At 40.1% G+C, this 10444-nt stretch overlaps 1 protein-coding gene across 1 annotated transcript in view; it reads left to right on the top strand.

Annotated features, from left to right (window-relative positions):
* Positions 1 to 1760: 1760 nt before the first annotated feature.
* Positions 1761 to 10444, top strand: part of ENPP6 (ectonucleotide pyrophosphatase/phosphodiesterase 6) — a 55102-nt gene continuing 46418 nt past the window's right edge. The window contains exon 1 of the mRNA XM_060778647.2: positions 1761 to 2113. Within this exon, the coding sequence (XP_060634630.2) occupies positions 1873 to 2113 (241 nt within the window). The 5' untranslated portion in view covers positions 1761 to 1872. The remainder of the gene's footprint in view (positions 2114 to 10444) is intronic.

Raw genomic sequence — 10444 nt, 5'->3', positions numbered from 1 at the left:
ATGTGTTTATGGTTTCAATGTTTTAGGTGTAATTATCATTTTTCTATAGCATTTCTATCTCTGTTTACTACAAGGCAAACTAAATATGCAGGTAAGTTGGTCAGTTTTTATTATCTGATATCATCAAATTGTCCACGTGCCTTAAAGTTTCGTGTCAGATACCAGAGTTTTGAAATATTTATGAATAGCTTTGTTCCTGATCTGGGGAGTGAATCATTTAAGATAGACAGATGATATTCAATAGCTGGCCCACAGTTTTCAGGATGCTGATGCGTCTTCTAAAGATCTTTCAATTAAGTGGACTATTTTACCGTGATGCAACTTGAAAATGTTGGAGATAATGGGTGAACAACTGCTTAGTAGCTTTGGGTGGGAACTGGATAATCATCTCATCTCGGTGTAATTTGCATCTTATATAATTACAAGCCCTTGGTCGAGTCAATTAACCTCAAGATAATAGGTGATATGAAAAAAAATGCACTGTTGGTTATATAACAAAACGAATCCCGGTGTTGTCAATCCACTGGCTTGCAGTGGTGTTTGCTACTCCCCCCCCCCCCCCGGGCTGGGAGTTGATAAAAAAAAATTAAATTGCTCCAGATTTTTGACAAAATGTCTGTTAGAAGTAAATGGCAATACTGTACAATTAGGTAATGAAACCAGTAAGGAAATAGTAAAAATGTTATATAATTATAAAGTGCCACTAATAAAAGTAATGCAAACTAGAACCAAATTTGTATAATATTCTTGAACTCTTTTAAAAAAACCAACGGTTGGCAACTGATTTAGAACCCTATCCTGTAGTTATCTAATAAGTATCTGTATCTGTAGTTATTCTGGAGTAGCCATCCCCTGTCATGTGTTGCTGTGGCCCAGTCTATGTATATGTGTTTTGTGGGTGTATATGTGTGTATATTTGTACATATGCGGTTTTGTGCATGCATTGTAATGGGAGTTTTTTTGCTTTTAAAGTCTCTTCCTCAGTGTTTTTCTTTTTTTTTATGAGTGATGGTCACTCATTGGCCTGATAGGTGTATTGTGTCCAAATTTGGTGTAAATTCGCCCAGTGGTTTTTGAGTTATGTTAATCCCACAAACGAACATTACATTTTTATTTATATAGATAAGCCTGCCTGTTTATATGTCTGTGGAATGTCCAGAGTGGGAAACAATCTGGACCAGCTAACACCTCCAAACAAAGGATCCCCCCAGGCAGGAAGCAGTCAGGCTTTGAAGCTGAAAAGCTATTCAATGCTAATCAAGGTGGCCATTACTGTATATAAACTCATTTTTCCTAGTTTCCAACAGAACTCACAACCTCTGAGGATGCCTGCCATAGATGCAGGCGAAACATCAGGAGAGAATGTTTCTGGAACATGGACCTACAGCCCAGAAAACTCACAACAACCCACTCATCACTTTTTGCTTACAAATTTGCCTTCATTATTCAAACACGCTGAAAATCTGCTATGTAAGAATTTTAGAAGGCTGCATTATCTCCTGTGATGAGTTCCTTATGGGATGAAACTTTTTTTAGGCTATACTATTTCCCAGGAAGCAGCGTTATATTTATGAGGTAAAACTGTGTTTCTTTGTCCCGCTCCTTTAGTGCTGTGTTGGTGGGTTGTATCATTAACACTTACTGCTGCAGAATTTTCGTTTACATGAGCCTAGGATGCAATACATGATAGTAGTTAGTCAGTAACCTTCTCAGCCTGATGGGTTCAATATCTGCTGCTGTACCTTTAAACTCTGGCACCAAACCAGCAAAGTGAGAACAAGCTGTGTGAGGTCCAGCCCTCCAGAGCTGCTCCAGAGAGAAAGGCAGCCTTGGCACAGGGATCACTGCCCGGCTGAGGCTCCATCCAGCAACATGGCAAAACACAGAGCCCCTTCTCTCCTGCTGCTTGTCCTCACCCTGGTCGGCTTATCCTTCGCCCGCCGAAAGCTCCTGCTGTTCTTGATTGACGGGTTTCGGCACGACTACATCAGTGATGAAGCCCTGGAATCCCTGCCTGGCTTCCAAGGCATTGTGAACAGGGGAGTGAAAGTGGATTACCTGACCCCAGACTTTCCCAGCCTCTCCTACCCAAACTATTACACTCTGATGACAGGTGAGTACTTTCTTTGACTTTCTCACTAATGCTCTTAACATCCTGCGGCCTTAATTGCTGCAGATCATGTAGGGTCACTTGGTTCCATGCAGACGGTTAACACTATAGGGATGGAGACAGACAAAAGCTTTCCGGTGAACATTCAGCTTCAGTAAAAGTTGAGAGTTATGTCTGGGATGAACTGTAAGGAGACAAATCTCTCGTGTTTTCTACATTTTAGTGCCATGGAAGATGCTTTTTGCACTTCAAACATTTTGTCAACTAGTTTGAGATTGTTCACTTGTCTCAAAAAAAGTATAAAAATGCAATAAGACCAAGGGCCCTTTCACACAGCCATATAATCCAGAATATCAAGGCAGAGAATCCACAATATCTGGTGTGAACCGGATTATCTGAGTCCACACTGCCATATAACCCAGAACATCAAAGCACAGAATCGACAATATCTGCTTTGAACTGGATTATGAGTCCACACTGCAATATAATCCAGAATATCAAGGCAGATAATCCACAATATCTGCATTGAACTAGATTGTCTGAGTCCACACTGCAATATAACCCAGAATATCAACGCACAGAATCGACAATAGCTGCTTTGAACTGGATTATCTACATCCACACTGCCATATAACCCAGAACATCAAGACAGATCATTCCCAATATCTGCTGTGAACTGGATTATCTGAGTCCACACTGCCATATGACGCAGAATATCAAAGCACAGACTCGACAATATCTACTTTGAACTGGATCATCTGCATCCACATTGCCATATAACACAGAATATCAAGGCAGAGAATCCACAATAACTGCTTTGAACTGGATTATCTGAGTCCACGCTGCCATATAACCCAGAATATCAAGGCAGACAATCCACGGTATCTGATTTGAACTGGATTATCTGAGTCCACACTGCCATATAACCCAGAATATCAAGGCAGAGGATCCACGGTATCTGATTTGAACTGGATTATCTGAGTCCACATTGCCATATAATCCAGAATATCAAGGCAGACAACCCACAATATCTGCTTTGCGCTGGATTATCTGAGTCCACACTGCCATATAACCCAGAATATCAAGACAGAGAATCCACGATATCTGGTTTGATCTGGATTATCTGAGTCCACACTGCCATATAACCCTGTTCAATATGGATTTTATATCACTGTGTTGAAGGGGCCAGTGTTTTTTTAAATAAACTTTATTCCTGGATTAACTGTAATGAGACACATCTCTTGTGATTTTTCTATGTCACTCTCATAAAAGAGCACCTGAATAATCTAATTCAAGATTGCTCACTTGTTGCAAAGACTCCCAGCATAAAATACAACAGAAATGAGCTTTTAATAAACTTTTTATTTCTAGCAGCACCTTGTAATGACCATAATATGAAATGATCTAATACTAACTGGATTTTTTTCCCCAGGGAATAATATCTAGCATTGGTAAAAGTAATTAATGATTCAAAGATCTAGAATAACTTTCTCAGTTTGGGCATATCGCAGCACTATAATATTACCTTATGATGTGTATTCTTCCCCACTTCTCAAAATAACCAATTCAAATTTATTCAGTGAATCGCTAAAAATGGGCATTCATGTTTAGGGGAAAGTTTTTTTTCCTTCATGAGATCACACATTGTTTACCAAGTAAAGGAAAATGCCAAACAGAAGTAAAAACAAAGGATGTTCTCTTCATTATCTTCCTTTCCTTTTTGTTTAACTTTTTTTTACGTACAATAATGCAAATGCATTTATGGTTGATCTACACAGTAAATATTGGGTTGCTGTGAGTTTTCACACAGACAATATTTACTGTGTTGTCGAAGGCTTTCATGGCCGGAATCACTGGGTTGCTGTGAGTTTTCCGGGCTGTACATCCATGTTCCAGAAGCATTCTCTCCTGATGTTTCACCCACATCTGTAGCAGGCATCCTCAGAGGTTATGAGGTCTGTTGGAAACTGTTGGAATCTGTGGAATGTTCAGGGTGGGAGAAGGAACTCTTGTCTGTTTGAGGCAAGTGTGAATGTTGTAATTGGCCAGCTTGATTAGCATTGAATGGCCTTTCAGCTTCAAAGCCTGACTGCTTCCTGCCTGGGAGAATCCTTTGTTGGGAGGTGTTAACTGGTCCTGATTGTTTGCCACCCTACACATTCCACAGATAGATAAACCTCGCTTGCCTAATTTCCAACAGACCTCTCAACCTCTGAGGATGCCTACCATAGATGTGGGTGAAATATTAGGAGAGAATGCTTCTGGATCATGGCCGTACAGCCCAGAAAACTCACAGCAACCCAGTGATTCCGGCCATGAAAGCCTTCGACAACACAGTAAATATTGTCTGTGTGAAAACTCACAGCAACCCAATATTTACTGTGTAGATCAACCATGGCCGTACAGCCCAGAAAACTCACAGCAACCCAGTGATTCCGGCCATGAAAGCCTTCGACAACACAGTAAATATTGACTGTGTGGATTTCCTTGATGGCACTTAAGTAAATATAGTACAATATGCCCTTAACTTTTCGTTTTGTTTCTAAAAATTAGCATGTATGATGATTTCAATATATGCCATAAAGAATATATATTTTAATGTATTGTCGAAGGCTTTCATGGCTGGAATCACTAGGTTCTTGTGGGTTTTTCCGGGCTGTATGGCCATGTTCTGGAGGCAATTTTTCTCCTGACGTTTCGCCTGCATCTATGGCAAGCATCCTCAGAGGTAGTGAGGTCTGTTGGAAAATATATATTTTGTCGAAGGCTTTCATGGCCGGAATCACTGGGTTGTTGTAGGTTTGTTTGGGCTATATGGCCATGTTCTAGAGGCATTCTCTCCTGACGTTTCACCTGCATCTATCTATGGCAAGCATCCTCACTACCTCTGAGCATGCTTGCCATAGATGCAGGTGAAACGTCAGGAGAGAATGCCTCTAGAACAAGGCCATATCGCCCGAAAAAACCTACAACAACCCAATATATATTTTTATTCTATATGCCATTGGTGTGCTTGTCTAGAATTCCTTCAGTATTTCAAATTCCAGTTGTAAACATTTGTGCCAACATTTATGAATGTGAGATCAGTATAAGACAACATTGTAAAACTGGCATAAATTACATTTTGAGACTTTGTGCTGATATTACAATAGGCACGTTGTATCATATGATGGCCTTTATAGCTGGCAGACTACTTCTTTGGGAGCCCATTCATATTACCTATCTAGTGAAGCTTTATTTACTTCAACTGAACTCCTTCAGAATTGGTAGCTTGTAATGTTTCCAAAGTTCACTTGTACTACTCAGTCTAGTAACTACGAAGGAATGAAAAAGAAAGACAAGGAATGTATCAACAGGAAATGTTTCCAGAGATTACACACATGACTCAGAAATTTAAAATCCAAAGGTACATTTTTGTACAAATTAAGAAACAAAACATTATCAAACATATGCAACAGCTGAAGCACATTCTCAGTTACTAATCGTCATCTCCAAAGACAACAACATTTCTTAGGCTAAATTGTGGGAGATTGTGGATCATCTCTGCCCAATGGAGGAAGTAGGTGAGGGCCACAGTATATAGGAACAGCCTTAAACGTTTCCGGCCCAGCTTACCTGTCTGAACGTATTTCTCCTTATGAACCATCTAGGACTCTAAAATCATCTGGGAAGGCCCTGCTCTCAGTCCCGCCTTCTTTGCAGATATGTTTGGTGGGAACGAGAGACAGGGCCTTGTCACTGATGGCCCCTCGGCTGTGGAACGCCCTTCCTAGGGATATTAGATCGGCCCCTCCCTCCTCACATTTCATAACAAAGTTAAAATTTGCCTTTTCGAGCAAGCATTTGCAAATGCAGTGTAACAGGCAAATCTAGACCTTCGGAATGACTGGAAAATTATTTTAGTAAGGAGACGCTGAGGATTTATGTTTTTATTGGTTTTGTATGGTTTTTTATATTCTATGCTAAATGCTTTAATTGTATTTTATGTTGTTGGGGGCACTGAACTGTGCCAACTGTAAACTGCCCTAAGTCACCTTCGGGCTGAGAAAGGCGGTATATAAATACGGTAAATAAAATAAAATAAATAAATATTAGGATGGCAGACAATTGGTCTTAAAGTATCAAGAAGACAATCTTATTTTGGCAAACATATATGACGTGGGATTTGGCAGCTAAGCAAACCATATTTTTTCCTTTTGTAACAGTGATGTGCAATGTTGTCCTAGTCCAATATAGGAAGAAACAAACAACACAAACAAAACTTTATTTATATCCCACCCCATCTCCCCATGGAGACTTTCTGTTGACAGACATTGGTTCAGGACTAGAATGACGTCCCTGACTTTGGGTGGAAAGGAGTAATGGAGTGGGGTGTTATCTGCATAAAAATGACACTGAACTCCAAAATTCCAGATGATCTCTCCCAGTCTTTTCATGTTAATGTTAAACAGTATGAGTGACAAAATAGATCCCTGAGGGACCCCACAGGCCAAAGACCAGGGGATCGAACAGGTGTCACCCAACTCTACCTTCTGAGTTTGGTCCTCCAGGAAGGGGGCCACTGTAAAACAGTGTCACCTAGTTCCATCCTTCCAAGATGACACAAAAGGATACTATTGCTGCTTCTTGGCAGGGGGTTGGACTGGATGGTTCACAAGGTTTCTTCCAACTCTATGATTCTATGATTCTATGAACACCACTGAGAGATCCAGGAGAACCAACCGGGACACACTCCCCCTATCTAGCTCTCTTTGTTGATCATCTACCAAGGTAACCAATGCTGTTTCAGTTCTGTAACTGGGTCTGAAACCTGATTGAAATTGATCCATATAATTGACTTTGTAGCTGAGAGGCAACCACCTTCTCCAGAACCTTGCCCAAGAAGTGAAGATTAGAAACTGGCCAGTAGTTATTTAGTGGAGTAGGACCCAGTGCTGGTTTCTTTAATAGAGTTTTTACTACAGTCTCCTTTAGGCTAGTTGGCATTAAGCCTTGTGCTAAGGAGGTGTTCACCAGCATCTTCACCCACTCTGCAAGACCCTCTCTGGCTTGTTTAATCAGCCAGGAAGGGCAAGGGTTCAGAGCACAAGTGGTCACCTTAATTTCTCCCAAGATCTTGTCCACGTCACCAGGAGAAATAGGTTGAAAAGGATCCCACAAAATAGGACACAAAATAGGACAAGCAGATACCCAAGTTACAAAGGAACATGGAATTGGAATTTTTTAACGGAAAGGCTAATGTGGGAAAGCTGTTTTTGCACAAACATAAGGATATGTTGTTTTGTTAGTTTTGTATTATCTGAGAGCCAATGTGATCACTTACTGAATTAACTATATTGGATCAATTGTGGTAAGCTAGGGGGCTGCACTAGCCTCTGGAGCAGTCTGGATCCCCCTGATCCATATTTTGGCCAACAACACCTGTGTGGAAGTGGCTTGGCACTCCTCATTTGAGGAAGAGACAGGTTTTGGTTGGTTGTTCTGATCACAACTGATTTCCTTGGATCCTTTCATGTTTTTCCTCCTCAGGAGACATTATCCCTGGCTAGGCAGACCTACTTCTCTGCTTCCTTTTTACATGAGGAATGGTCCTCCTAAATAATTATGGTGGGCCTGAACTTTCAGACCCAGGACTTGATGAAGTCGTGGACGGCTTGTATGGGTTCTTAAGACCGACTAAGGTGGGCTTTGTAGACCCAAAAATGTGGTTGACACTGAGTGGGCACACTGCTGAATTCACCATTGGGTAGAAGAAGTTCCAAACTGTTGTTGAAGGCCACACTAGATCTCGGAGCTGCAGGAAGGTCCTATCAAAATGGCGCTGAGGTAGGTGGCAAGTGCTCTTGAGGGGAAAAGTCTCTTTTTGCCTTTTACTGCAGCTTTGGAATGACAAGCGGCGGGGTAGGAAGGAACAGAGAACTTCCTAATATTCATCCTCTTTGACTTCCTTTGCTTGAACTGTGTACATCCTCCAACATCTTCCTCCTGCCCATAGGTGGGAGGTGAGAGTAAGGCTTCCCCCAGGAGATTGCCAGGGGATCAAAGTTAGCATCAGGGCAACATGTCCATATTTATATTATAGTACAAAAGTGCACACACAAGCTTAGAATATTTATATTTTTCTTAGCATTGATGCAAACAGTTTTTGCTTTTCTAAGTATCTGTAAAGTGAAAACAGTTGTGAAGCATGATGTGGCAGTGAAAGTCGGGTGAAAGGTGGTGAAAAAAATTGTGTGCATTATCACTTGACAATTGTGCATCATATGACAATCAAAAGAGAGAAAGGATAGGTAAAGGTAAAGCTTTTCCCCTGACATTAAGTCCAGTTGTGTCCGACTCTGGGGGTTGGTGCTCATCTCCATTTCTAAGCTGAAGAGTGAACCTTGTCTGTAGACACCTCCGAGGTTATGTGGTCGGCATGACTGCATGGAGCACCATACCTTCCCACTGGAGCAGTACCTATTAATCTACTTACATTTGCATGTTTTCGAACTGCTAGGTTGACAGAAGCTGGGGCTAACAATGGGAGCTCACTCCACTCACCGGATTTTAACCAGCAACCTTTTGGTCAGCAAGTTCAGCAGCTCAGCAGTTTAATCCACTGCACCACTGGGGGTTCCAGAGGAAGGCTAAGACTATTAAATGCATGGTCTAAAATTACCTAGCAGTACCGCTAGATGTACTCTTGTTTAGAGAGTGGTATATGATTAGGAGAACCATGTGATAGGTTCACCTTAGGGTAACCATAACTCAGAAACAACTTGAAGTCACGCAACTACAGTAATAATATGATCATAAAATGAGAAAAACAACATTGTTAAAAGCAAGCCCAAGACGAATTCATCCGGCTGTTTCAATTAGATGGCTTTATAACAGTGGTTCTCAACCTGTGGGTCCCCAGGTGTTTTGGCCTACAACTCCCAGAAATCCCAGCCAGTTTGCCAGCTGTTAGGATTTCTGGGAGTTGAAGGCCAAAACATCTGGGGACCCACAGGTTGAGAACCACTGCTTTATAAGCTCTGTATCAAGAAATAGTCTGAACACATATGGTGAAGTAAACATCCTATTCCTTATTTTATAGTGCTCTAAACATGAATTTTCTTTATATAGAAATCAGTAATGTATTAACTTTACTACAGTATCTTTTGTTTGGACAGTCATCTCATGGTGTAATTCATGCGGATTGCTGTTACTATCCCTTCTTCAACATCCACCCTCCCAAAATACTTGGGGAAGTTCAAGGGTTAATGAAATAATTCCTGTAATGCAGGACTAGATTTGGAGGAAGGAGTCATGAAAATGACAGGAAAGGTCATCAATAATTATAGAGATTGTGGTCAAGAAATCAGGAGGACTTGGAAGAGCAGCTGTTGAAGGAAGTACAGTATATACTCGAGTATAAGCCAACCCGAATATAAGCCAAGGTACCTAATTTTACCTCAAAAAACTGGGAAAACGTATAGACTTGAGCATAAGCTGAGGGTGGGAATCCAGCAGCTACTGGTAAATTTCAAAATAAAAATAGATACCAATAAACTTACATTAATTAAGGCATCTGTTGGTTAAATGTTTTTGAATATTTATGTAAAACTGTAATTTAAGATAAGACTGTCCAACTCTGATTAAACCATTATCTTAACTTTCTTCAATGTAAATGTGCTTATATAGCCTTCCAATAATAATTAAGATAAAATAATAAATGTAATTAAAATATAATAATAGAGCAAAATAATGAAAATGTAACAATAACAGTAATAATAGAGTAAAATAATAAATGTAATAATAATAAATAGATTAAAATATATGTAAAAATAATAATAGATTAAAATAATGTAAATGTAACAACAACAACAACAACAACAACAACAGTAAAATAATAGATAACTTTAACTCAAGTGTAAGCTGAAGGAGGCTTTTTCAGCCTAAAAAAGGTCTGAAAACTTGACTTATACTCGAGCATATACAAGATCCTGAAGAATTTATTTATTTATTTATTTATTTATTTATTTATTTATTTATAGTATTTATATTCTGCCCTTCTCACCCCGCAGGGGACTCAGGGCAGATTACAATGTACATATACATGGCAAACATTCAATGCCATAGACACACAACATATATAGACAGACACTCAGAGGCTATTTAACATTCCAGCTTCTGGCCACCAGGGGAGCTGTCGCTTCACCGTCCATTTGTGACACTGATGAAGTACTTTCCTCATTCTTTGCATACTTCCTGGAGACTGCTATACATACACAAGCAGCTATGAACATATATGTCATGTCAAGGGGGAAGTATTTACTCTTATCTGAAAAGAAGAGTGCAACCAAAAGG

This window comes from Anolis sagrei, chromosome 5, assembly GCF_037176765.1.
Source record: "Anolis sagrei isolate rAnoSag1 chromosome 5, rAnoSag1.mat, whole genome shotgun sequence".
Lineage (NCBI taxonomy): Eukaryota > Metazoa > Chordata > Lepidosauria > Squamata > Dactyloidae > Anolis > Anolis sagrei.
This window is presented reverse-complemented; position numbering and strand designations above follow the sequence as displayed.